Here is a 27804-nt window from a genome sequence, read left to right as displayed (position 1 = left end):
TGACCTCCCGGTATCAGCTGCAGAAGACGCTCAAGACAAACGCAACGCACGTTTTCCAGCCAGCCTGCACACTGAGACAACGCGGGTTCCGATCGCGGGCTCCGATCCCACGGGGATATCGCCGCACGCAGCCCGTCCCCTCCTTGCAGCACCGCACCGCACCGCGCCTCGCCCTCTCCCCGCGCCCCGCAGCCGGCTGAGCGCCACGGGGCCTCCTCCCCGCAGCCCACCCCGTACCCAACCGGGAGAGAAGCGCGGGGCTCCCCGGGCTCGGCCCCCGCCTCCCGTCCCGCAGCCCAGGCCGGAGGCTTTGACGCGAATACCTGCGCTGCGCTCCCGCTGCGGGCACCGCGCTCCGGCGCCCGGTGGGGTGCAGCGGCTCGGCGGCCTCGCTGTCCCTACCGCCGCCTGCAGGCACTGCCCGCGGCGCGGCACCGCCCTGCCCGGCTTTGGTCCGGGGCTGCTGCGGCGGGAGGGAAGGCCGAGTCACTCGTCCTACAGTTTGCCGTGCCAAATCTTTAATTAAACGAAAAAGAGCAAAACACAGCGCAACGCGACAGACCCTTCCGGTTACGGAATTGCAAAGGGCAGGCGGCGGAACGGGGCACACGCTGCTCCGGGAGCGCTGCGGGCTCGGGGGATGACGCTGGGGCAAACCGAGCTATCGCCGTGCGCCGGACAGAGGAGCGCAGCTCCTCGCCGAACCAGACGGCGCCGAACCACCCGGACCTCCCCCCACCCGACAGGCACCCAGCGCAGCCCCGGCCAGCTGCCGGCAGCCCCTCGCGCACCCAAGCCGGGACGCGGAGCTTTCCCGCCCCTCTGCAGATCAACCAATAGCGACTTCCCCCGTGGGGGCGGGCTCGGAAAGCAGCGCGCTTATTGCCTGTCGGAAACGTCAATCCCGCCACACGCCGTTGCCGTGACAACCGCACGCCGCGCAGGTAAGCGGCCTTCCATGCGGGCGCCGGGCGGGCGTGTTGGACGGCGGAGCTCATTCTTCCTCGCCTTCGCTGCAAACAAAAACCTCTGCGGATTTCTACCGAATAACGAAATCTGCACCCGGCTCACGTAGGCTCAGATCCTTCAATAAGGTCCATTCACGTGCAGAGCGGATGGGGCAGCTGCCAAGGCTTCAGCCCAGGCTCACGGAATGAAGCTGCACTCAAGTACGTACAACCATTTGTTGCAGTACAAACCTGAGCTGTGTTGTTTGCTCTTCGTGTAGAGCAGAGTGGATTAAATAAAGCAAACACTGTACGTGAAGTGATGTAGCCAGCAGGTCATCACGGAGATGGTGTTTTTAGTCAGTTCCTGAGGGTTTGCAGGCAGAACTGTGGGCTTTAGCCTGACAGTGACACCACCAAAAGAAAAAGAAAAGCAGAGCGTGTTTCTGACAATTTCCTCGTAGCCCTTCTGTTGAATCGACCCCATTTTTATCACAGCAAATGGGAGTAAATTAGTCTTAAATTGGCAATGCACACAAACTGAAATCTAAATCGCTCAATTAAGCAGGTAATGAATCACTGCGTGCCCTCCGTTCAGACAGCAGCGGTTGTGTTGCTGACAGGTGGTGCTCCTTCCATCCACGGCACCCAGCAACACCACGCCTCTGTTCCGCAGCCGTCAGCGTCCCATTAACCAGGGAGGAGAACATTCTGATCTTCCTTTTGCTCTTTCTGATGCTATAAAGTTCAGAACGTTTCACCCAGCTACAGCTCAATGAGGCTACACGATGACAAGCGTTCACGTGGGCCTTGGCAATTACATACCATAATGCTGTGTCCCGCTGAAAATTGGCTGAGAAATGAGGCTGAGCATCTGTAATGAGAAACTGAACGCAGCGTGTCACTGCTCACATAAAATAGCAGGCAGAGTGTATATCGATTGATTCTCAGTTCTTCTTTTGTACCTTCTGTTTTCTGCACTCGTGTTTTTTTCAAGTTACGTTTCTTTTTTAGAAGTGGTGGCAGGTGGAAGACTGCTGTCCAGCTCATGCTTTGAAGTTCTCATTGGGTGCCAGCCTCCCACAGGGAGCACATAGAGGTCAGTACCATAATCCCGCTTAAACAACGAAAGTAAACCCAAAGCATTGTATATATAGCCTGTGAATGGATGTGGGCTCAATTATCTTTCAGATAAGCTTTTAGAAGTCCTGCTTTTGCTTTCTTTGGGGGCCTTATATATTTCCTGGCAGCTGACAATCAAGTGCCCACAGGAAGACAAGTGGACAGATATGATATGCTAGGGATATTGTGAAAGGAGGTAATTACTTTGTGCTTTCTAACTGTTCTGGATATATCACCTTTCCAGTCACTGCGGTTCTTTGCACTGCAGGTGGAACCATAAACGGTCCTCACTGATAGCTGCATTATTCATTTGCAACACTTAAAATGGAGACACTTCTTGTATTAACATTTGCCTACAGATGCATTCCCCATCTGTGTAGTACAGTTGATTCTTCCAGTTAAAGAAGGAAGAACCACATCACCTGGAGGCAGAATTTTGATCACTTTTACAGGTATAATATTTTTGAAGTCAGTCGAAGGCGAAAGGCTGTTTTTATTTGCAAGCTGTCCTGCTAGAAGTAGCCACGTGATTTATCTCAGCCCTTCCAGTGTTTCCTCTGTCCGTGTGACTTAGGGTTCCGGTTACTCAGCAGAACTCATACTGCCCAAACTGGCTTTATCTCAGTGTATAATTATGAAATGGCTGAGTAAGACAACGTGACTGTAACATACAGAACACGGTTCATGCCATCCGTCAGCTAACTTCTAAAGCAACTGAGCTCTCCTAACTACAGGCACCACTGTCTGCTTTATTCAGCGGCAGCAATGCTGGTCACAAATTTTATTTAAAACATACAAAGAGATGGAGAGGGAATACCTTAACAATAAAATAAAATATAGAATAAAAATATAAAAATAATAAAAATATAAAAATAATAAAATAAAGAGAGAGAGAGAGAGAGAGAGAGAGAGAAAGAGAGAGAGAGAAAATTGACTTTCTTTAACCTACCTGAAGTAAGATCTGTGGTAAGTTAAGGTAGCCTTAAGCATTTCAGAACTGTAAACCATGCATTACTCAGTGTAGAGGCACCTTTGAAAGATTACAATTAGGAAAATGTTGAACATTAAACATAAAAAAATATATCATCAGTGTTTGTAGTTCTGTACTTCACAAAATGACTGTGAGTGAGGACAGAAAAAAAAATGAACTTCCTCCTTACAGTCACGTCCTTACAGCACATGATTTACTTGTGTTGATTTATGTTTGTTTTTTAAATCTCCCAAAGCCATCAACTCTCGCAGGGCAAAGGTTGCAGCATTCTGAGAAGTGAATCTGCTGGTACTTGTGAAGTGGTACCCACATTCTGTGGGTGTTTTGTACACATTAAAAAAACCAGTTACTCTGCCAGTCAGCTTATAGTCCTAAGAAAAGTGGTAAATGCAAGAGAGGGAGGGAGGCTTCATGTTTCTTTCCTATTGCTAAGGGTAATTGTAGCACAAACACTGGGAGTCCCACTGTCCTTATCCCAGCTGAATACCTCTAGCTGTTCAATAGCAACATCAAACAAGTTTCAGTACTTTTCATTACAGTTTGTGGACCATAGAGGTTCAGTTTTACTGGATGCTATGCGGATCTCTTCCACATGATGGTGCTGGGACTGTATTTACTGGTGATGTGCCGTCCGGTCCGTGTAGTGGGCAGGCTGGGTTTCGTTTTCTTTGCGATGGAAATGAGACTTTATTAGGCTGCTGTTCTTATCCTTATGCTGAATACTGAGAATGAGGGAAGTAAGTGAAAGAGAAGTGGTTTTCTGCACAGTATAGTCTCCAGCTGCTCAAGTGTTGCATGCATGGTTTCTTTCCAAATCTGTCCTCCACGGAGCTACCACTGATAAATTAAATGGAAATGCAAAAGCACAAGAATGCTTTGTACACCTGTGTAATGATTTACACTTTAAGGAGATTGGGACAAATATGAACAGCGGTGGAATCTTCACCTACACTTTATACCTTATAGCTCAAGTTCTCCAGCTTTCTTAAAGGGTAATGCATGTTCTAACTTAACCTTTCACTGCTTTTGATAATCAGCTTGTGTATTTAGTAACCCTGGACAGGTGAATTTCCAACTGCTACATACCATATAATTTATGTTTTAAATTCCGGAGTGTTAGCTGCGGATGAAAATTGGACTGTGATAATAAAATATATAAAATTAAGGGCCAAATTTTCACTCCTGAGTTCAACTGTTTGCTTACTATTGGTTGATGATATCTATTTTCTCTAGAGATTCTGAAAACATGCCCAAAAATCTCAGATCTGGCAAGACCACCTTGAAAAGTCCAAAAACCTCAGCAAAGAAACAGAGAGGTGAAAAAGCCAAGCGAGCCTCAAAAGGAAAACAAAAACAACCTGGTGCGTAAAGTATTGCAGATATGAAGAATGTAATAACCTGGTCTACCCACACACCTGTCGGCTCTGCTACCATACAACATCAGTGAGCTTTGTCCATTTCTCACCTCTGCACATAACATGATTTGCATGTTAATTGTCCTAAGCAGGTGTGAGCAGGTAATGGTAAGGGGAAGCTTTCGGTGCACGGAATCTTGCAGCGTACACAAGATGACAGATTCCTTACAGCTTCTCTCCAATGCAGAGCACCTGTTCAAAATAAAAACAAGTTTTAAATCTCCAAAGTCTCAAAAAATGCTGACAGCTCCTTAAGATACAGATCTATTTTAAAAGGCTTCCTTCATTTCTTGTGATGGGTTTGAGCTGTGTGCAATTTATTTTGTGTTTCCTCTTCGCAGTTTAGTTTTAAATGTATACATAAATTTTAAACATCGCCTTAGCAAGGAAGGAACTGTATGTTCATAGGTACTTTGTTAGGAAAACAAATTCTCATAACATCTTGTTATATTTCAGAGGAAAAGGATGAAGTTGATCTTTCTATGGTTGGTATAGGTAAGTGCTATGATGACTGGGCTGTAAAGTAAGTTTTTTTGAATGTTTTAAACATTTTGAAGCTTCCATACTAATAATGCCAAGGAACAAAAAGGAAAACAATTATGAATAGGAAAATTAGAAACTAGCTTACAGTAGTGATTACAGATGGTACCACTCTGAGTAGCAGGCTGTGCAGCGGGAAAGCTGAAATAGATACGGCTTTGTTTTTTATCTTGGGTTGAGAGGAGCTGGGATCAGGAGAAATAAAGAGCATTACAACAGAATTACGGAATTAAAAAAAAAAATATCATAATTGCTACACAAATGAAAGAAAAGCTTGGCATTTTTATCATTTCTTAATTTTTGATTTCATAGAATAATTATTGAATCCACTGAGGAGATGATTTTAGCAGATCATCTTTGTTTTTAACCATGGATTTCCACTGACTTTGACTAACCTCTTTTGCTTAGCAGAACAAAATGCCATATGCCACTTACAAATCAGAAGGTATTAAGTGCCTCCCTTGGGTTTTGAGCAAGAAAAATGCAGAATTGTGCAGTTTTAAGGGCAGCCATGGTTGACATTGGAACTCTGAGATTTTTTTTAATGTTGGCATTTGTGGAAAAGACTGCATGCATCTGATTCAGCATTAAAAATAATAATAAACAAAAAAAACCATATAGAAACTTCTTGCAAAAACAAGAGTTATTTGTAATTTAGAATTTTTTATTTACTGAAAAAAAAACTGTACAACTTTAATTTACTTCAATCCATGGGAATAATTTTACATAAAAGTTGCACATAAGAATCAGTAAATTATGTTTATAGACTTCCTTTAGGTTCTAATTTTAGGTTCTTATTTGCTAATGCAATTAAGATACATACAGGTTTGCAATTCCTTTGTCTTTCCTGTCCATTCTGTCCTAAGCCAGTTGAGTATGGCAGAGGATGGAAACTGCATTCCTTTTTGTTGTGCAACTCTTGGTTTCTATCCTCCTTGTTTATGAAAGCACACATCTTAGTTTCAGCTGGCAGAGTTGTTTTTCTTCATCATGTCTGGTATGGTGCTACGTTTTGGTTTCAGGAACAAAACAATGTTGATAACTCACTGCAGTTGTTGCTGAGCAGTGCTTTACAGAGCCAAGGACACTTTGGTTTTCTCAGTTTCTCTTAATGTTTTACGAGCATGGGGGGAGCACAAGGAGCTGGGCCAGAACAGAATCAGGACAGCTGACTTAAGCTGGACAAAGGGATGTTCCATACCACACAACATCATGCAGAAGAAAAGTTTAGAAAGGGGTGGCAGTTCATCTTCCTTCTGCTTGCTGGGGGCTAGCTGGGCATTGGTCAGTGGGTGGTGAACCACTGCTCGTGCATCACTTGTTATATATTTTTTAATGTGTGTATATAGTCATAACTATTAACTTTTTCCTTTCCTCTATCTTAGTAAATAGTTTTATCTCAACCCTCAAGTTCCAATTTGCCTTTTTTTTTTCCCCCTAATTTTCTCTTTCATCCCACTGGAAGGGGAGGGAGGGAGTGAATAACTGCATGGTGCTTAGCCACCTGCCAGTTAAACCACAGCAGCACAGCACACAGATACCTTCTTAGCCATACATCCAAGTGGAAAGTTTTTCACTGTAAGAGGGGACTGTTTTACCCCCTGGTACTGTTTTTGTGGTTTGGTTTTTTGTGGGTTTTAGGTATTTTTCCCCACATTACTTTTTATAGGTTTATCAGATATGCTTAAAGAAATGCAGCTTGCAAGAGGAGGCCTAATTTTTGGCTCCAATGTAAAAAAATATGTAAAGTCTAACTGTACTGTTGTGGGTTGTAGTAGGATTTCAGTGCATTCCCTAATAAGGTCTCATGTCTTTGACTACAGTGACCTGGAAGTCCTGCAGACCAACTTCTGAAGTTTCTTAGAAGGATTAAATCTTTCAAATCACCCTGGAATAAACATTTTTTTTCTGTCTGTTCTCATAGACAAATTGATAAACAAAAGAGAAATCTAGGTCTTGGGCTCATTGGCTGCAGAGAGTAGTTGGAGAGCTGACTTAGTCTGGTGTTACTCATAGTGATGACCTCCAGAGGTCTTTCCCAATCAAATTGCCTATAATTTTGTAATTTTTGGAAGCATCTGCACTGACATCCTGGAAATCTCTAAGATATTGAGAGGGAAGATGGGCAATATAGACTATGATTGTGATGAAAGTGAACTAGTGGACCGTACATGCCTATGGTGAGCACTACAAAATAGTGAATGCCAAGAAAATCATACCTGGTATATGCAGGGTGTACCAGACGTGTCATACATTTTGTTAATTGTCATGGATGATTATAGAAGAACAGGCACAGAGCGACACTGAAAGAGTTTAAAGGATAGATGTCAGATTCATCAAACATTATATATTGTGAGATAGGCTTATGCAGAGATTTAGTTTCCCACCTGACAGACATAAAGGATTTATCATTTTATCATTCCTTGCTGGTATATATTAGAGACAGCTTCTCAGAACATGTTGAGCCTGCTGATCAACACGATCATTTTAGATAGACACCAACTCCAATTTAAAGGACACAGAAGAAAAAATAAACAAACAAAAAGAAAAAAGCCACCCAAGTACTGGGAATTGAGGTAAAATAGGAAGCATTTCAATGAAAGGAAATAGAATGAAACTCAGAAGATCGAAAATGCCAGGACTTATAACAGAAATCAGCCCATATTAATAGATAAGCCCATTTTAGTAGACAACAAAAATCTCACATACACATCTGCAAATCCTTACTATTTTCCAATTTATCATGAAATTGAACATTCAAGATAAACATCTGCCTTCTCAGATGTAAGTATAGGGGTCTTCGTGAAGAATATACTTAATTTTTGGCAGGGCAGTATTGGCAAGAAAGAATAGAGTCCCATAGCACAGGAAGATTCATTTAGCCAGGTCTATACTGATCTTAATCACTTCTATCTTTTATGTAAGGCAGTTTGTTTTATGTAAGGCAGTTTGTGCAAGAGTAGGGTTGTGTACGTATGGCCAGCAAGAAGCACAGCATATTAATCATCAGTTTACAAGTGTTTGCAAAGTGCAATCCCCAGGTTACCTAACTGCACTCAGTCTTTCTAAGAATACTGAAGATAACAGCGTCTGAGTTCAGGTAAGAAATAGCTGTCTTGTTCAGCATGGATATGACTAAACCTAACAGAGGTCATCTACATAGCAGCCAACAGCTATTTATTCTCCAGCAAACGTGAAAATGAAGCCTTGCATCTGGTTTGAATCTTAGTGGCCTCACTTCAGTCTCACCTATTAGTTCAAAAATATTCCCAATGACACCCTGAACTGATGAGAAAAGCATGCAAGTACAAAATCAGAAAAGTATCCTTATTTGAGATGGCATTGAATCCATATTTAGATTAATAACTGGCTTAACGTGGCACCGCTTTATATAGAAGAGATTATATATTCACAGGCTGTTTTAAATAAAAGCCATACAGTTGTGTCCTTAATTAGTCCACTAGTGACTTTTCACAAAAGTTCATAACCACCTGTCAATCAAGAGACAAATGATCTCATACTAGTAATGACATGTACTCATTAAAAAGAGTATTAGGTGGAATGTTTTCCAAGATAAACCAAATATAATATAATTTGTATTCCACACCTCCCAGAGTACCAAAAACTAAGCTGAAAGATTCAAAGACATTCTGCTAGGAAACAGTAAAGTCCTGGAGTTATTTATGTTTAAAGAACACCCTAAGTTATTTTAGCATGTGATTTTTCTTTCTTCCACAGGACATCCAGAAATCTTTCCATTAGTTCTCACTACAAGGACTCAAGAAATTTTTAACTGCCGAGTGGATGAGGATGTCACAGAAGAAAATTGTTTCAAGCTTATTAAAAAAGATGACATCATTCAGGACCTAAAAACAAGAGCTGCTATTTCAGATTTCCACCCTGTCAAAAACATTGTCCTGGTATGCAGCTTATTTTGTTCTCACTTCAAGACTTTATATTCTCAGAGTGTACATTCTTTTAATGGTAAGGTCTGTCCTTTTTTTGTCTCTGTAAATACACCAATGCTGTAATAGCCAACGGTCACAGACCACAGTCAACTCCAGAAGTTTCTCATGGCTCACTGTGCAATTCTTTAAAAAATTATCTTTAAACTGGGAAGATACTAAAACTAACATAAATGTTACCAGGTTTGATTCTGTGAACAGACAGAGCTGCATGTGTTTCACTTTCCCTGATTCATTGCCTATTTATTGAGAATCACTGGAACAGTTTTTCTGTTTAATTCTGTATATGAAAATAGTAGTTCTGTTCCACACATTTTGATTACAAAATAAAATCCATCTGTGCTGTTCAATTAGCACATGATCTTAGCAGAGAAAATCATAAGATTAACCAAGATACTGATTTTACACAACATCGTTAGTCAGAGTTTTGCCAGGCATAGGCCTTTCTTGGATGTTTTTTTTTTTTTCTTTTTAAGTCTCCCACTAATTGTTTTAATTGAAATAGGAATACCCAGGGGAAGAACTTCTGATAGTTTTTGATGCAAATTTCCAGTATGGACAGAACTTTTACCTTGTTGCTTCTGAGGAAGCCAAAGAAAACTTTCTGAAGGTAAGGAAAAATACCACAGCATTATTCAATCTACAAACATTTCAGAATCTTGTCTCAAAAATATTTCGGGGTTGCTGTCATGTTCTTTAATATCTGACGTGCTTTGCAAGCCAGAACATTTCTCTGAAGGATAACCTGATAATGAAAAATAAATATATCACTGTAAAAATACCTTCGGCAGTGAGAAAGACAATTAAATTTTGTGTTCTACTTCAAAGGGCTAGAATTGCTGCATTTTTATTATAAGTGTTAATTTTCTCTTCCAACCTCCATGTTTTTGATTAAGACATACATTTAAGAAATTATAATATATTGGATACCTTTGAAAAAATATTGTATTTATTTTTCACAGTATGCATCTTTATATATTCTTCAAATCATACTTTAATATTATATATATATATTTAGTTTTAGATAACTGCAGATATATACATTTCCCCTTGTGTATTGCATCATTAGATATACCATTCTTCAACATGAGAGTCTCTCCCAGCAGGAGAAGTAACAATAGAAAGGCAAATTCCAATTCCAGACAAGGCCTACTGTAGAAAATCACTATAAATTCTTTCTATAGAGCAGTGATTGGCTTGCAAGACAACAGTTGACTACAATATAACACCCTTCTAGTATTTAAATATGTAACATTTACTGTCAAATGGGTCATAAGCCCGTTAAATGCAGGGGCTCATTATAGCCAGATTAATTGTACTGAGACAAAAGATTGCATAAATGAAAACTGAAATCTGAAACATAACTATGAATGAGAAACTCAATAACAAAACTTGAAAAAGACACACTATTTCTTACTGTTTGATGTCACAGCCTCCAGAAACTGCAGAAGAAATTGACAGTGAGGAGGAGAAAGAGGAAACTCAAGATGTCTGTGCTTATAAGCCTCCTGTCTCCAAACCATGGGTTTCTCTTGGCAGCGAAAAGGAAGTTGAAGAAGAATCTGTTAAAGATCGTGTTAAAAAGGTGAGAATTAACAGATCTACCTGTGTCAAGTGCCATAAAAACAAATTTATGTTAAGTTTCTTACAAAGCAAATGTCAGAAAATTGAAAGCTGATTTGCTTGAATTCTTAAAAAAAAAAAAGAGAGAGACAGAGAGAGAACTCTCAAACATTAATGAAAATGAAGTGCTGCAGGAAAACTCAGTTCCCTTTACGTCCTGCAAATAAAGCATGTGAGGTGGCATTGGGCTTGTTTACATTTTAAACTATATGTTCAGAAGTCCTGATCCTCTTTGGCTGTTGGCACCTCTGCCACTTTTTGCTCAATTTACTATCTGGCCACATTACGAATCATTGTAATTACATTCTAAGAACCTTGTTTAGTTTCCAGTATTCTGTATTCTACCTTGATGGCAAGACCTGCTCAGAAGTATTCTCAGAGTGTGCTTTATCACCAAGGCTTTGTACAAAATGAGGTCTGAAGCAGCAGTGATATATTCATGTGAAAATCCTGCAGTTAAATAACTCAGTAGGAAGTAGAATTATTTATTTATTGTTATTTGAAGAATCTTATGTGCCCAGTTGGAACAAACTTTTGTGCAACCAACACCACCTCCTTGCCAGACCCTCCCTCCATTGTTCTGCTGACTATTTTCCATCTGCACTCAGTCTTGTATTATTGGCATTTGACCATTGTCTTCCCCCCCTCTCAGTTGTCTTACCTTCCCCATCTCTGCCCTGACACCAGCCCTTCCTCCTGTCCTGCCATTAGTTTGCACATTTCTGAAAGCTACTGGGGAATTAACACTATAGCCTACCAGTATGGGGTAAGGCAGAGGAGAAAGTGTGAAGTCCTCAATTTCACTTCCTACTACAACATAATATAAAATGAATAATTTTTCCTAAGTAGAAAATTCCCAGATTTATAACAGCGGGCTGTTGAATGAAATGGAAATACTAGTCCACATTCCTTTCCAGTTGTCCATGAGTTGCTGGGAAAAGGTATCTTGAATATGAATCCAAGACAAAGTAATACCCTTTGCTGTCTGAAATCAAGTGCCTAACTTTCTCTGAGAATGGAGAAGTCACCTCTTTCCTCTTTTTCCAGTTGCCACTAAGGAAACTCCTCACTCAAAATGTTTATTTTTGTGGATCCTCCTTCAGGTACTTTCCTCTCCCTGTGCACTGCAAGTGAGGCTGAAATACTTCACTGTAGAACTGCAGTTTGAAAGAGGGCTGAAAAGTTAGGTCCTAGAAGTCCAACTCAGTGTTAGAGGTGTCTCCCTGCAAACTTAATCTGGAATGTAAATCCACCTAGAGTTCTGTGGCCTCTATTTTTGGAACTGCCATACAACTAACTTCAGAAGACTGCATTTTTGGGGGAGTTTTGGCAAGAAGTTTCTCCTAAACCCTTTAAAGGCTCAGTTTTGATATTGCTTGAATTAGAAAATGTAATTCTCTTATCCCACTAGCAGTAATCCAAAACGTTCCCTAAAGACAACTTCTTTCTTTTGGAAATACAAATATGTCATCTATTATGTATGTAGTTGACTTATAAAGAGTGCTTCAAGATTACATAAACATAACCAACTCAGCACAAAAACCCATCAGTTGAACTAGTTCTACAGTTATATGGATGCTGCCACTTTACAGAACAGACCTTACAAAAACTCTTTCCTCTGATAACTTCAGAAATGTTTTTTTCCAGATTAAGTACATGTTTTCTCGAGGATACGGGAAGTTTGGAGCACCGATTAGATTTACCGACAGGAATGCTTCACATGTAAAAGACAGTTATGTTGAATGCACTTCCTACCAAGACAAAACTTTCAGTATTAAAGTGCTTGAAAAAGATGTGGGTGTACAAATGGTTCCCAAAGTAAGAGAAGCTAGTACTCAGACAGAATGGTAAGTGTGAGAAATACTTATCAGCTTATTTATTAATTAAAATCACCTAAAGTTACGCAAATTAACAACATCTGGACTTGCTCAGTTATAAATTAAGAGAACAGAATTGGATGCCGTTCTCTCTTCTTTCACTTTTTCAAAGACATCCTAGAAAAACTGAATATACTTTGTTTTTAATTTTACACATTACATGGGTTTGTCTTCAAAATTTGTCTTTAAAATAAATGTCTACATACTCATATTCAAACTTCTTCCACTTGGTTAGGACCTATCCAAAAAATGCAGCCACACAGTATTTTCCTAGACAGCTGTCAAATGAAAAGAAAGAAGAGATTCTGTCATGTGAGACGCTGAAACAATTTCTCACATCAGCATGTTTAAGGTAAAGTTACTGCCACTATACATTTCAAAGGCTGTTTGAAATACTGTAGAATGAAAGTGTGTGAAGACAGAACTAGTCTGTATGGACCATCAGTCTGGTTAAATACTGAATATTCTTTACCTGGATACTTTCTCTTGCTTATTATAATATTATCAAATATTACCTTGATATTTGTTTCTATTAAGATGAACATGAAATCTATACCATATTAATTTGAATGGTGCCTTAGTATAACTTCGACCTGTTATGGTTGGTAGCGACAAATCTTTTCAAACAAACTGCAAAGCCAGTCTTCAAACACTGCTCACTCAAGCAAAAAGCTTGTACAGAAGAGCAAAGGTGCTGTCCTACAGCCTTTAGTCATGGGACAAGTCCCACTTAGTCATGCCTTTTGCACAAGTATTAGACAATTTTACTGTATTTGATATACACAGAACTGAAGTTAAATTCTTCTCAAGTTCTTTCCCATATTTTGAATGGGAAAGAATTTCCTTAAGGTGGTGATGCATCACTGAGGCATCACAGCTTTTGTATGTTTTGTGACTCTACTGCCGAGTAGTCATATCTGGATTCCTGAAAATGTTAACTGCTCTTTCACAAAACAGAATGGAAATTGCATTGCAGCAAAATGAAATTATGAATGCTTTTTCTGATGACTGGAAAGTCCTAGAAGACGACATCAGTGGTTCTGGTGGCAAGTCAGATGTTTGTCTTAAAGCATACCAAATATTTACAGATCTACACTATCTCAAGGACAAAAGCATTAGCTGTGTTTGTTGGCATCCAACCATCTACGGTAATGTTTGAATGATTTGTATTATATGACAGATATAAAACATGCATCTTTCATAAAGTCATCAGGATTTAAATAGTAATACTAATTTAAAAAAAAAAAACAACTTATTCAGTATGTCTGTCTACACTGCACAGTATACTTAAGAGCCAGCATTGCTGCCTGTGTAGGAAACTAATTCAACTACAAAATACTTGAGTCCATGATGGATGGTCAAGACTGTATGCCTGTCATATGACTTCGGGTTCAATATTTTTGGAGCAGAAGGAAAAAAGTTGAGTTTTATCCTGATCCTTAGCTTCTACAATACATTGACTTAATAGAAGTAATCTCCTCAAAGCTGAGCAGAAACAAAAATATAAATACATGTGGGCTTTTTTTTTTTTCCTCATTGGTTTCTCAGGGATAAAGAGGTCACTTACCATAAGTAATATTATGTTGGAATTTGATTTGTCTCCGAGAAAGTTTGCTTTCTCTCTCAATCAGGGATTATAGCAGTGTCAGCAACAAAGCTACCCTCCAAAGAAGAGAGAACTAAGGTACAGCATGACTCAGTAATTATTTTCTGGAGCTTTTTTGACCCTATCCACCCTCAGGTATGTAATCAAGACTTTTACATACCCCAAGTGTTCATATAAAAAGAGAAAATATGACTGTATTTCTTAACTATTTGGTTTTTTCTTCTTCTCAGTTAATATTAGAGTGTCCTGACGACATTTACTGCTTTCAGTTCAGCCCAAGTAATCCAAACATTATTGCTGGTGGCTGCTTCAGTGGACAGGTATTAATTTCGTTTAAGAATAAAATCGGATATTTCTGTCTTTTCTTACAGTATAAAAAAAGGTTGAAAAGATGTACTCAACAACTATAATCACTATCACAAAAGATATCAAAGTCTCAAGAATTCAGAACTCAAATAACAGAATTAGTCATTTCTATGAGTAGGGAAGTTTTCTCTCCAGTTTTGCAGTTGAGGGAGAGTTTACAGTTCCCTGAACTTTTCTTGTGAAATGAATTATAGAAATTCTGCTATGTTCTGATTATTCCTGAATTGAGCCATTACTTCAAGACGGTTGTTTGCAGTACATCAATAAAATACATTAAAAATCAAAATATGTCAAACTATGCAGGCTTTTTCTTTTTCTTTTTGTTGACTATAAGTATAGTCTTTCAACTTATGGCACCACACTAAAGAGGTGATGCTGTAAAAGTCTTCATAAATTCTAGTACAGAGAATGAATTTCTTATTTCTCCCCAGAGAAAAAAAACATGAATTGTATTTGAAAAAATGAGTATTAATACAAAGAATGAAATAATAATATACTCCTTTCTCATTGTAGGTTGTACTGTGGGATATTTCTCAATATGAAGAAAAACTGCAAAATGCTAAAAGTGTTGTTGTTGGAATGAAAAAGACAGTTAATATGAATAATGTTTCTGTTCTAAGTCTACTGGAGGATGATGATATGTCTGAGGTAAAGAGAGGGAAACTTAGAATACAGGTTAGAGGGAAAAATGGGTGAAGGTACCTTGGCTCTTTGCAGTGAGAAACTAGGTAGGATAAGAAACCTGATGAGCTCATGAAATAAATCCATTATCACAACAACATTTCTACTTGATTATTGGAGCTTAATAGCTTTACTGTATTTCATGTGGACTTCAGCTTTTATATGAATGGGCATCAACTTTTACTCAACTCTTGCCATAAAAAGTCTGTCAAATATGCATAGCATTTGTTGTTAAATTCTAAAAATGATTCTGGAAATGTGTGGGTATAAAAGTGATAGATTGGAAGACAAAAAGCAGACTTCAGGGGAAGTCAAGTACAGAAGGGAGAGACATAAAAGCAGAGAAGGAACTAATAACTTAACTGGATATGTGTCCCTGGAGGCATGTTGGAATTCTTTTCAGACTTCATATCCAAAGACCTGATTCAAGGCTTCTGTTTTCAGAAGGTTCTGTACTAGACCTTAGTAAAATTTTATAGGATGTTTTGAAATATATGAAGAAGCATTATCAGCATATAGTCTTTTTTCTTGGACAAGTTTACTGTTTCATTTTGGAAATACATAAATATATTTCTTTTTAAACACTTCTAGCTATTATTTATGGAGGATGATGAGAGTGATAAAGGGCAAATTTTAGTGAGATTTTGCACATCCTCCTCCATACACCATAGCCATGAAAAAAAGATAACAGATATACATTGGCTGCCAGATTATTTTGAGGTGAGTTTAATTTTTCCTCCCTTTTTACTGTTCTGCTAATCTGTTACTTCAAAAATCATTGTATAAACTCAATATAAAATGTTAAAAAGTTGAACTATTTGTAACAGACCTCACTATTTCTGACTACATTTTAAAATGTTAATTAACCTGGTGCCACTTCAGGTCGTTGTGCTTTACAGCTGTTCTGTATTCTCACCCTGATATGATTCTGCTATTACTGGGGAAAAAAAAAAATCTTTACTTTTACTCAAAATCTAGTTCAGAATTATAATAAGATTTCTGTATTTAAATTATGTTGAATTTCAGTTGTCCACAAGGGAGAGCTGATGTCAATTCACTTGAAGTACATTTGTAAATCTCCTTAACTGTTATTATAACTGCAAGTTCCTAAGTCCTAATTTTCAAACCTTACCCAAGCCAAAGTGACTTAATTTCTAGAAGACCATTTTATTTGTTGAAGCATTTACTTAGCGCATGATTTTCATCCTCTCATTTTCCTCTCCCCTGTAATTGTTACTGCTTTTAGGTCAACCGAATGGGTGAGACTTTTGAAAACAGAGCTGGAATTTGCGTGCAGCTTGTAACCTGCTCCCCTGATAGGTATATGCACTACATAATTTACAAGACGTCTTCCAACTTCCTTTGGAAAGCTTCATGAAGCATACCCCACAATACTGGTACACCTCTGGATTGCTGTCAGCCTGGCCTACAGAGCTGAAGTTCAGTACACAGAAATCAGGCACATCAAGTTCTTGACCAGTGAGGGCTTTTGCAGTGATGATATTAAGGGCTCATTAACTGAACAGCCTCACACATACACTTGTACATTTTGTCTGCAACTTAAGTAGCACTGGTCACACACACACACAGGCCTGGAGAGCCACATCACCACAATTATATCGTCTATGCATGAGTCACCTAGGATTATGAGAATCTCAGACAAAACGCTGTTAAAGATTTTTAGGCCACAGAAATACTGTGAAATACTTTTAAACGCAGAGACTTAGCTGGCGAAGTTATTACATATGAATTTCTTGAGGACTAAATAATCATGAAGGTTATGAAGAGATGTGTGAGAGATGGGCAAGGGAACAGAATGCAAAAAGTGGAAATTCATGTTTAGCTATTATGATGGCAAAAGGTTTATGCCTAGTATTTCCTAATTACTACAAAAGGAGATCAGTTCTACCAGAGCAAGATCTGTTAATGATACAAAGTTATTCTTCCTAATCAAAATCAGAGAAGACTTCATTCTTTGAAGTTAAAAGACTGACTGCAAATAGAACTGTCTAAGTTTGCACGGTAATACTAGTAATGCACGTGAAAGAAATCATCTTCAACTACTCACACAATGGGGACTCCACATTAATAGTATGCAGTCAAAAAGCAGGGTAGTCACTGTAAGGTGGTTCTTGAAGAGAATGGGTACCTCTGCAACTCCTGTCAGCAAAGCAAATAAATACGTCCATGATGAGTCAGCTTATTATTGCCCAGGCCAATTCTGTGAAAGTATACCCAGAGTAGCACAACAATAACAATTACAGGGCTGAAAAACCTGATGACATGACAAATTCAAGAAAGCAGTGCCGTTCGTCTTCAGTGCCAGCAAATAGGCACACTTGATTTGAATTACATTACCTGCTATAGGGTGCTGTCCAATTTTCTGAGCCTCCAGTAGCTGCCATAATCAGATACAGAATATTGACTTAGATTAACTAAGAGAACATTGCCTATATTTCCAGGCTGTATTAACATGTGTATGCTACTGCAGTAGGTTATACTTATCAGAGTTGCATAGCGGTCTCAGGATCTGATCCAGGATTAGATTTCAGCTCTGAAACCACTCCTTAACTTACTATGGAGGGCCTAGGTAATCATAAAGGTCACAGATAAGAAAATTTCACCCAGGCAGTGCCAGTAACTTTTCATAAGCAAACTGTGAATGCTATCTGACTGCCTTGGTAGAGTCATAACTGATAAAACGATGAATAAATGAATGTAAGCCACCATCTACAAAAGAAGCAATTAAGTAATTGCATTTGCCTATATTTGTGAGTTCTATTGCTGCATAAAGTTTCAAGATGAAGGAGTAAGAAAACATTTGTAAAATGCAAGAACAATTGCATCTGACTTTGCAAGTAAAACAGAGAATAATGACATACAGTTTTTTTGCAGCGTAATATTATTTTGGGATATTCGAGACACCAATCTTCCCACCCAGCATTTATCTGAGAAAGTAAAAGAGGAAAACAGTTTCAATATGCTCCCTGACGTTTCAAATACTTCTAACGATCCAGATCTCATCTGGAAACCTCTCATGAAGGTATTGCACACACATATGGAACAGAAAAACCAAACCAAACAGTATATATGGCCTGAGCCCCATAGGAACTTGTTCTTTTGCTTCCCAGCCCTTTAATTTTCCCCTAGAACTGCAACTTTCCTGTGGATTTTCCTCCTGATTACGAAACACTTCAAAGTTATTCTGAAAGTTCTTTAAAATGTACTTTGACAAGCTAGCTCATAAGCAGCAGAGTGACTGCCTCTTAAAAACTGCAGCATTGCAAAAGCAGATGCAGTAATAGCATATGCTGTCATCAGCCTTTTCACTCTGCCTATTTCAGTGTCCCAAACTGTAAAACAGTCACAATCAACAGAATTATTGGTAATCCAACAGTCAGTCTGATTGAAATAGTCATACGATGCATTTGGTTGCATTTATTTGTGTGTGGGGTTTTTTGTTGTTGTTGTTTTTAATTGCAGCAGGGGATGAGAAAGGAGGAAGGGGCTGAAGATAAAGGGAATAGAAAAAGACCTGCTGACCTGTTCTGCCCAGAATAGCTGCAGCTGGTACAGATGTTGAAAAAGCATGACCACTGGAGCTGCTTGTTGTTGCTGTTGTTAGAAACACAGCAAAAGTCATACAAGAAAAAGTTAACATGAGGAACTGCAAATTTACATCTCTGTACTTACAAATGAGGAAGCAAATGCTTTTGAGGAGTATTACAAACATGCTGTAGACTGAAAACACCTCTTAAATTACAGCAGAAAGTATTGTAGCCTTGTAGGTACAAAAGATCAAAGATCTGAGAAAATAAGTAATCAGATGCATTTTTTTTTTCCTGAACAGATAAGCCTCTGTGACAAGGAAGAAGAAAATGTGAAATGCAGTCCCACCAAGATTAGTCTACAGGAGCAGCATTATGATTACAAAATCACAGGTAGTATTTTTATTACACTCTATTAGTAAATATTCTTAATAAGCTTGTATTTCAGTATATACATACTGTAAGCTAAGCAACAAAGTGTCCACAGCTGGAGAAAAATATTTCTTAAATATACTGATACTCAAAGTGCAATATACAAATACCAACTATGACAATACAAAAAGAGCTGTTCTATATCCACAGTTACTTCGTGATAGGGACATACTACCAATCCCTCTCCAAAGCTGGTGTGCTGACACAGCCTGAGACCAACCATCTGCCAGAGAGGTTGTGCACACCAGCCTGCACCTTCCCAACAGCTGGGCTGCTCCTGTTCTGACTGAGGGAACTGGCTCATTCCAGCATTCCCATCAGCTCCAGCCCCAGCAACAGGGCAAGATTGCCCAGGGAAGCAGTTGGACTACCAATAAAGCTGCAGTCCTGCAGGTTTTCTTCATCTCTGTTCTTAAAAGTCCCCTTCAGACAAAGGAATTATTTGATTTGGTAACTTTTGTTGTATAATGTAAAAATGTATCTGTACTGTTTCCCAGATAAGGAGCAAGCTCTGCACAAATCACAAGTGCTCGTCAAAGAAAGCCCATATGCACAGATGAGTGGTTCTTCAAATAAAACTCTGTATGTGCTGAACAATATCTCCAACAACTTCTTTGTTGGAACTGAAGTAAGTTAAAATAATAGGTTACTACCAAAATGTTAATCAAAAATCACTGGAAGATCAAACAATTAAATCAGAGATTTTCCACGAATATATGCACTTACTTGTTTTCTTTGGACGTTAACTGAAAGGATCATTCTGGACGTGCTGAATTTTTCTCCAATTTTATTGCATTTAGCAGTGTGCTTAAAATAATAATAAAAGCCTGTATTTAATAAACTATGAACCCTTATTTCAAGAGTAGCTAGAAAACGCTTCCAAAATCTCTTGAACTTATTTACCTGCCGTCAGAAACCAAAGAGTACTGCCCTAGTACAAGAGTCTTTTTTGGTTTTTTTTTAGTGTTTCCACAAACATCAGGTGGAAATTACAATTTCCTTCACAACTTGTTTTTATACTAAGGAATCCCAACCACTCATAGCCCTCTACATATCCTACACACCAAAAATTCCAATATCTTTCCCACTTCCGAATATGTACAAAAATGAATATTTGTCTTCTAGCTGCTTTTCTTGTTTCTGCCCCCCTTTCCCCAAACACTTGGCTATCCAGTTCCCCAGGAAAGGCTGCCTATGTACATCAGGATATGTAAAAGCTGTTTTGGCAATAAAAAACAGTGATCGTGATTCAAAATTCATGCTTTTTTGGTCATGGTTTGCAAACTTCTGTTTTAATTTACCCAGAACAAACTTAATAATAGTTATAATTAAGTCACAGCTTTAAAGTAAGCCACTTTGCTGTACACTGTCAAAATCTAATGTTAACATGACTTTTCTGGCATCACAGGATGGAGAAATTATTTATTCTGACTGGGAAATGAAGACTAAAAGTAACGAGGAAAAAATAGGTAGTAAATTTCTCAATATTTGTTTAAACTGCAATGTAGTACTAATTTTAAAATATTTGCAACAATACTCTGCATTTTTAAGGTTCTTGCTAATCCGTCTCATAAGTTTATCTCACTGATGACATCTGGATTCATCAGTACATGCTCAAGGCAGCATGCATTCCAACTGTCACGGCAGAACAGCAAACTCTCCAGTGCAATAGATTTATCACTGTGTACATATTGGCATAAAGCGTGGAAATCATGCTTCATGGTAACTAGATTTGCAGTAATTCCAATACCTTGCAAGCAAGAGAGGCTGCTATCTTTGAATACTACCCTATATTTCCCTTTGTGCACCTCCCATTGTGAAGATACCCACTGAAAGCACGTTACAAGCAACTGTCCTTTTTCATTCTGTTAGGTAAGAAATACACCATCCACAAAGAAGCTGTGAACACTGTCCAGAGATCTCCATTTTTTAAAGACATCATTCTCAGTGTTGGAGGCTGGAACTTTGCCATTTGGAAAGAAAATGTTACAGTAAGTTACCTTAAAACATCAGTAAAATAATTAATGAAAATAAATGAGATAACTAGAACAACAACCTCACAGGCTATTTTCAGAACTGTTTGTTAATCATGAGGCTTGACAGCTTAGAAATAAAATAAGTATAAAAAAAGCTTTTCCTTTTACTTCACATCAGAAGAGCTGTTCTAGAAATGGCTTTGTAAACTTGCAACTTGCAGAAAGAATACCCAGTCTTCTTTAGTACCATCCTTGTAAAAGCCAGTTTCTCATCAAATTATTTCTGCTGCAGGGCAAACTGAGGGACAAAGGCAATGTGTGCTAAGCAGATCTGAAGAGTTCTTACTTAGGATGGCAATCCTTTCAATAGTTGAAGACATAAAAACATAGGGTTTTTTGCTTTTTGTTTTTGTTACTGTTCCTATTTTATAGGGATCCAGGTTAGCTGCACATCTCAAGGCCATAGATTTTAACAGCAGATAGATTACCTTCGTAGACTGGAAGGGAGATATCAGGGTTGTTTTTAACCCCCCACACTTCTACGTGCAGAAGGTGATACTGAGCCTGCCACCTACATTACCTTATAATAGGATCATTTAAATAGTGAATGTTCACACATAGATAATTTGAAGTAGTGAATGGGTGTTGCTGTTTGATTTTCTTGGTTTTCTAATATCTAACTATATTAAGAATGGACCGATCCTCCAGTCAAACTGTGCAGCACAAAGATACACTGCAGGACACTGGTCCTTAACAAGGCCAGGAGTTTTCTACATTGCTACAGATGATGGAAATATAGATATTTGGGACTTACTGAAGGAAACTCATAAGCCATCTCATATCCAAAACATCTCTAAGTCAGCGATTACTTGCATCAGCCCCTGGATTGCCTCATGTAAGTTGGTGATGATACTGTGCTTTACTTTATGTTTGTAAAATGGCCCATTTCTGCAAAGCTCACTGGTCTGGCTGCATGCTATCTTATATAAAAGATAGGTACATTCTTCCACTAATTTAGCACTATATTGTATAGAGAAGCTCATGCATCATATTCTTAGTATATTAAATTTATTAGTAAGACATAAAGTAACTGAAAACTTCTTTTTAAATTAAAAAAGAATTTGAAAAAGTTTAAATCTTCAAGAGAATTTCACTTGTTAAGAAAGTAGGAGATCAATAAAGCTCTTTACTGCAGTCAACAATAAACCAAAAAGACCCCAACAAAACCCTTTGTAGCTCTCTGTGTTACCCATGTTAAGAGACAGACAGATCCCATATCAGAATAAAGACATTTCATGTTTAAGCAGAATGCATTACTGTTGGAATGTAGATTTTTTATACATTTTTGTTAAATACCTTTCAGCAAAGCAGCAATTTCTAGCTGTTTCTGATGATTCTGGAGTACTGCACGTTTTAGAAATCCGTCGAACATTAAGTCACCCTTCCAGCAATGAGGTTAGTAACACTTTTCATTTATTTCTCTGACACGTTATCCTGAAAACTCCAAAATACAAATAGGAAAATATTTCCCTTCCAGTCGGTGCAGATGAATTTGAGACTGATGGGCCATATTGTCCAAAGGTCACTCACAGGAAAGGTGGCTCTGCCCAGTTCCCATAAGAGGTACCTAAAGGAAACCTAAGTGACATCTGGCAGAATTTCACAGTTCTAACCTACCTACTTGAAAATGCAGCAGAGTTCAACATTTTTTGCCATGTGCATTAAATGACACCTGACTTCATACATGAAAATAATGTTTTGCTGAGCACAGTAACATAAAAACCTCAGTTTCTCTTTCTTTTTACCTTCTTGACCATATTAGCTTTTTCCCCCCCTTCTAAGTTTGGCACTTCTGTTTATAAATCTGAGCATCTGGTTCCAGGTTAATTCAATTACATTTTTCCAACTATTACTAACATTAGCACTCAATTCATTCTCTTTTGAAGCCGGGACTATCTGAACCAAAGCCTGAAACCAAACCCTGAAAACAATGAAAAGAGGTTTTCATTTCTTCTTAATTCCACATCATTATCAGTTGTTTTTCCCTTCCTACCTCCCAGCCAAAGAGCATGCTAAGATCTTCATCTCACTGAGACTAGTCTTCTGCCAGATTTGTTACTTTTATGTCCCAAAACTTTCCCATCCTTATTCTAAGTCTGCCACATACGCATTTTTACATACAACCCACAAGGGTAGCAGCGCAACACCAAGTGAGCAGTCAGTTTAATAAAACCCCTCAAAAGTAAGGTAGAAGCAAACTAAGTGCTACAGCATGAGGAAAAGCATTGCTTCTGCCCAAATCACGAGTTTTGGACCTACACGATTAAGGGCACAGAATTACTAGTCCAGAAACTATCATTAACACTTAAATTAGTCATTCTAGCTGAAGTATTCACCTTAGAATACTGGGTTGTTGAAAACGCTAATGGAAACCAACACTGATAAATGCATATTGTAATACTGAAGCATGGTATTTTTTGTCTTCTTCATGCCACGGGTCAAGGTGGGCTTAATTGTTCTTAGACTGACCACAATATACTTCAGGTGCCTGAAGGATGACCAGTTCAGATCAGTATAATAAAAATGATTTAACCTTATGTGTATTGGTACCCAAAATTAATTGGTTTCAATCCATATGTGTTTTTTTTGCTTCAAATTATTTGGATGAATATATAGGGACCTCTAATCCTAAAAGAGAGAAACAGTTGATATCATTCAGATCCACAGCAATAATTCTGAGTCTCCAGACTTGTAACAAAACTTATTACTGTGTCAACAGCAGGCCAACATACTCAATTACTTTGAGAGAAGGGTCCAATACCTGAAAAACCACAAAAAAGATCAAGAGTTTGAAATAAAAGAGAATGGAAACTGAGCTGGAGACACAGATGGAACAAACGTAAGTTACATTTGAAGTTAAGCAAACTTCCTGTATTTCCTTAGATCTTTAATATGCATTTGTTTTCACTTGGCTGAATTTCACATAGAATTTTCAACAACAGCTGATAAGTCTGACAGCTCTGATATCCCTCTTCTCAAGTGTAAAGAGACAAAAGTATGAAACAACAGGAAAATATAATCAAATTATGACTGGCACAATGTCTCAGCAAAAGTGTCATAGAATCATAGAATGGCCTGGGTTGAAAAAAACCTCAAAGATCATCTAGTTTCAATCCCCTTGCTATAGGCAGGGTCACCAACCACCAGACCAGGCTGCTCAGAGCCACATCCAGCCTGGCCTCGAATGCCTCCAGGGATGGGGCATCCACAACCTCCTTGGGCAACCTGTTCCAGTGCGTCACCACCTTCTGAGTGGAAAACTTCCTCCTAATATCTAACCTAAACCTCCCCTGTCTCAGTTTAAAATCATTCCCCCTTGTCCTATCATTATCTACCCTCATAAACAGCCATCCCCCCACCTGTTTCTATGCTCCCTTCAAGTATGGGAAGGACACAATGAGGTCTCCCCAGAGCCTTCTCTTTTCCAAGCTAAACAAGCCCAATTCCCTCAACCTTTCTTCATTGGAGAGGTGCTACAGCCCTCTGAACATCTTAATGGTCCTTCTCTGGACCCATTCCAAGAGCTCTATCTTTCTTGTGCTGGGGGCCCCAGGCCTGGACACAGTACTCCAGATGGGGCCTCACAACAGCTGAGTAGAGGGGCACAATCACCTCCCTCTCCCTGCTGGCCAACCCTTTTTTTAATGCAGCCCAGAACACAGTTGGCCTTCCAGGCTGCAAGCGCACACTGCTGGCTCATGTCCAGCTTCTTGTCTACTAGGACCCACAAAAGTCCTTCTCTGCAGGGCTGATCTCAAGGGGTTCTTCACCCAGTCTGTATAAACACCTGGGATTGCCCTGGCCCCAGTGAAACACCTTGCACTTCGGCTTGTACCAGTTAGGCTCGTTGCAAAACAGGTGTATTTATTTCTTGTCTCCTGTGTAACAAGATTCATACGTGGAAGGAAATGCTTAACAAAGTGATAATGAATCTCTGAATGTTTACATAGTCTTCATCAGTGCAAAGACTGGCCCTGGGCTAACAGTAATTCACTGCAGTGTAAAAAAAAAAGTTATATTCTTTTCACTGCATTTGGCATTTTGAGCTCCTTACGTATAAAACAGCTACTGTATTTCCTATGTACGTTGACTGTGCATGGCTTGTGCCATAACAAGAGACAGCAATTACTGCTAAATATCAGATGTCCACAATGAGAAGACAGTCCCTGCTATCAGTTCTTACACAGAACAAAATAGCTAAGGCTTAGTTACTATTTACATAAATATTCACACTAACATGTATGTATGTATACAGTATCCAACACAACACCAAGCTCAGCTAGCAGCTTTTCCAAAGGCATTGTGATATAACAATGTAATAGCCACATACAAGGGCTGCTCCAGAAGTAATGCCTCTGACTGTACTGCGTAGGCCCACAACATCAGAGGTGGATGTTGGTGGTATGAAAGTAGAGTCTGAGCCTTACCATCAGTATTCCATGGCTCTATCAGCAACAGAAGCAGCAGTGCCTGAGACACAAACAGTTTTTGGCATTCTAGAAATTGCAAAGTATTGAAGGAATTTACCATACTTGCACGTTTTTCAAAGGAGCTGAAATTTAAACAAACATCTGATAAAAAAAATTGTGCCTTACAGCTCAATTCTTCTTTGCTAAGCTGCAAACTGAATGAAAGCTCTCCTGGGATTCACACAGCATCTTTCTTTCACATAGGCAGATATTCCAGTGCCTGCAGAGACTGAGATCACCGCTTCGTCTGAAACACATCATCTTCCAACTTCAGGAAATGTGGTACTCTTTAGATTACAATACTTCTTAGATAAAATTGCCATCAGTCAGCAGAGCCTCACGTTTTTAAGGGTCATTTGCTTTGAAAACCCGACTGACAGTTTATTTCTTTATAAAATACTTTACATTTCAGTTGAGTTTGACCCTTTTGTTTCTGACACTTCCCTCACACCATTGGATCCACTGAAATATGGTTACAAATAGACAGACTTTGGGTGACCGTTTCTGTTCAGGTGGCATTGCCAAAACTCCACTTTCCTGTGCTGTACAGCAGTAAAAAGACGATATATTGCAATGAGTTCAAAGATCAGAGAATGCCATCTTAATTAATTACCAGGTTGGAGGGACTGATTCATCAAGCAATATCAAACTAATAAAGATGTATAGCTTTGCCTAGATAAGACTACTACAGGAAGATTAAATAAATAATCAAACACAAACACCTCATCTTCGATAGCGATCTTAATTAAAAAGTCAACATTTGCATATCTTAAGCACACTGTGGCATCACAGATCGTGACATTTGCTTGAAACAAGACGTGTCATATAAAAGAACTGCACACAATCATCAAAAAGACAGCAGCCCGCGCAGTGAGCTCTGAGGATTCGCGTTACGCGGCACAGAGCAACGGATACGGGGCGAAGGAGTCGTTTCCAGCCGCAAGAGCAGCCCTTCCGACTGTCCTCAGCGCTGCAGGTACGAGAAGGGCCGGGCAATGTCCGTACCCGCACGGCGAACCTGCGCTTCCTCAGCCGTACCTACGACCGCCAACCCACGGCTCCCTCGGAGGAGCCGACAGCAGCCGCCCCGTGCCGCCACACACTCACCACAACTCCAACGCCCACAGCGCTCTCCGGTCGGGGGCGGAAGCTTTAAGCCCAGCACGGCACCGCCTCCCGCCCACGGCCGTGGCGGCCGCCCCGTGCCTACGTCACCGGCGCCGGGTGCCGCGCTCGGCCGCTCGCTGAGGGAAGGGCCGGTGCCGACCGTTTCGGCGTCGGGTGGCGGTGGGGGCGAGGAGGGCAGGCTGCGGTTACCGCCGTTCCGCACCCGTCGCTTTCCTTCAGGGGGAAGAAGTGCTGGGCGAGAGGAGCTGGGGCCATCCGTCCGCCTTTATGCAGCGCTCGCCCGACGCGATGACTTCGGCGGAGTGGGAGGGCCGCGGAGCTCCGCTGAGGGGGAGAGCGGCACAGAAGCACCGAACGGCCTGAGGTGGAACGGAGCCCGAGGAGCACCGCGTTCCAACCCCTTTTCAGGGGGTTGGAGTATATAAGTTGTATGGACGTCTTCACAACGCAGTCCGAGTTTACTGAATTAGTACCATCACTCTTTAGACAAGATTATTCTCTTTGATAGTAGTGTATATTATGATGCAAGGAAAGCAGGAGCTCAAAAATATGCATCAATGAAGAGAAAACATTTGCTTTTTTTTTAATTATTATTTTTATTTTTATTCTTTTCGTTTTCACAGCACTGTTAAGTGTTACAGCTGCAGCATCCTTAGAGATGCACAGCCTGGCATTAATTTTGACCAAGTGAACAGAACCGGCACCTAACTCCACCTCAGCCTATGCTGCTGGTTCTGTAACTGTCTCTATTCCCCAATCTATTAAACAAATAGGGGTAGTGACACACAGTGGTGCTCATCTTCACAGTTAAGCAAACGCAGGTCTAAAAAGTCTCCTGCAGTTAAAATCACCTCTGGCTCAAAGCAAACAGTCCACACAAAACTGAACGTGTCAGAATGCGATTTACCACTCACAGCAAAAATGTGACTGATCCTCAGCTCTTTTAAGTGTAAACACACATTTTTCCCTACGGAGGACAAATACAACCTTGGAGGTAAGATAAACTTTAAGAGACAGCTCTTGTTAGAATACGTTGCATTCTTACCTTCTTTTAAAAG

General features: G+C 39.6%; 2 protein-coding genes across 34 annotated transcripts in view; one reads left to right on the top strand and one right to left on the bottom strand.

Moving 5' to 3' along the window:
• Window positions 1-26763, bottom strand: part of MCOLN3 (mucolipin 3) — a 42737-nt gene extending 15974 nt beyond the window's left edge. For 2 of the 28 annotated variants that reach the window (XM_046944647.1, XM_046944659.1), the window contains exons 1-7: window positions 26726-26763; window positions 17202-17293; window positions 10398-10542; window positions 9552-9725; window positions 7235-7318; window positions 5104-5200; window positions 324-4667 (exon numbers count right to left, since the gene is read on the bottom strand). Coding sequence is in view for 13 of the 28 variants with exons in the window: in XM_046944643.1 (XP_046800599.1) it covers window positions 4526-4535 (10 nt within the window). In the remaining 15 variants the exon portion in view is untranslated. Of the gene's footprint in view, window positions 1-50; window positions 4668-5103; window positions 5201-7234; window positions 9726-10387; window positions 10543-12686; window positions 12759-14047; window positions 15595-17201; window positions 17294-26725 lie in introns of those variants that run through there. The other 26 variants (XM_046944641.1, XM_046944658.1, XM_046944643.1 and 23 more) reach the window with 25 other exon arrangements.
• WDR63 (WD repeat domain 63) lies at window positions 920-26029 on the top strand. 6 transcript variants are annotated; one of them, XM_040704851.2, is made up of 24 exons: window positions 920-1169; window positions 1962-2046; window positions 4294-4421; window positions 4932-4970; window positions 8754-8935; window positions 9486-9590; window positions 10413-10565; window positions 12251-12450; window positions 12716-12832; window positions 13438-13628; window positions 14112-14221; window positions 14317-14406; window positions 14966-15100; window positions 15725-15853; window positions 16380-16453; window positions 18029-18176; window positions 18984-19074; window positions 19611-19741; window positions 20522-20582; window positions 20986-21104; window positions 21780-21984; window positions 22453-22544; window positions 23872-23988; window positions 25822-26029. In XM_040704851.2, exons 3-23 carry the CDS (start codon window positions 4307-4309, stop codon window positions 23962-23964), a joined length of 2580 nt encoding a protein of 859 aa, XP_040560785.1. In that variant the 5' UTR covers window positions 920-1169; window positions 1962-2046; window positions 4294-4306; the 3' UTR covers window positions 23965-23988; window positions 25822-26029. The 6 variants fall into 6 exon arrangements, with proteins under 6 accessions (XP_040560785.1, XP_040560784.1, XP_046800578.1 ...); XM_040704850.2 differs by having other exon boundaries at window positions 23869-23988; XM_046944622.1 differs by lacking the exons at window positions 23872-23988; window positions 25822-26029 and adding an exon at window positions 22627-22843 and having other exon boundaries at window positions 1965-2046.
• Window positions 26764-27804: the final 1041 nt, after the last annotated feature.

Source organism: Gallus gallus, chromosome 8 (genome assembly GCF_016699485.2).
Source record: "Gallus gallus isolate bGalGal1 chromosome 8, bGalGal1.mat.broiler.GRCg7b, whole genome shotgun sequence".
NCBI lineage: Eukaryota > Metazoa > Chordata > Aves > Galliformes > Phasianidae > Gallus > Gallus gallus.
This window is presented reverse-complemented; position numbering and strand designations above follow the sequence as displayed.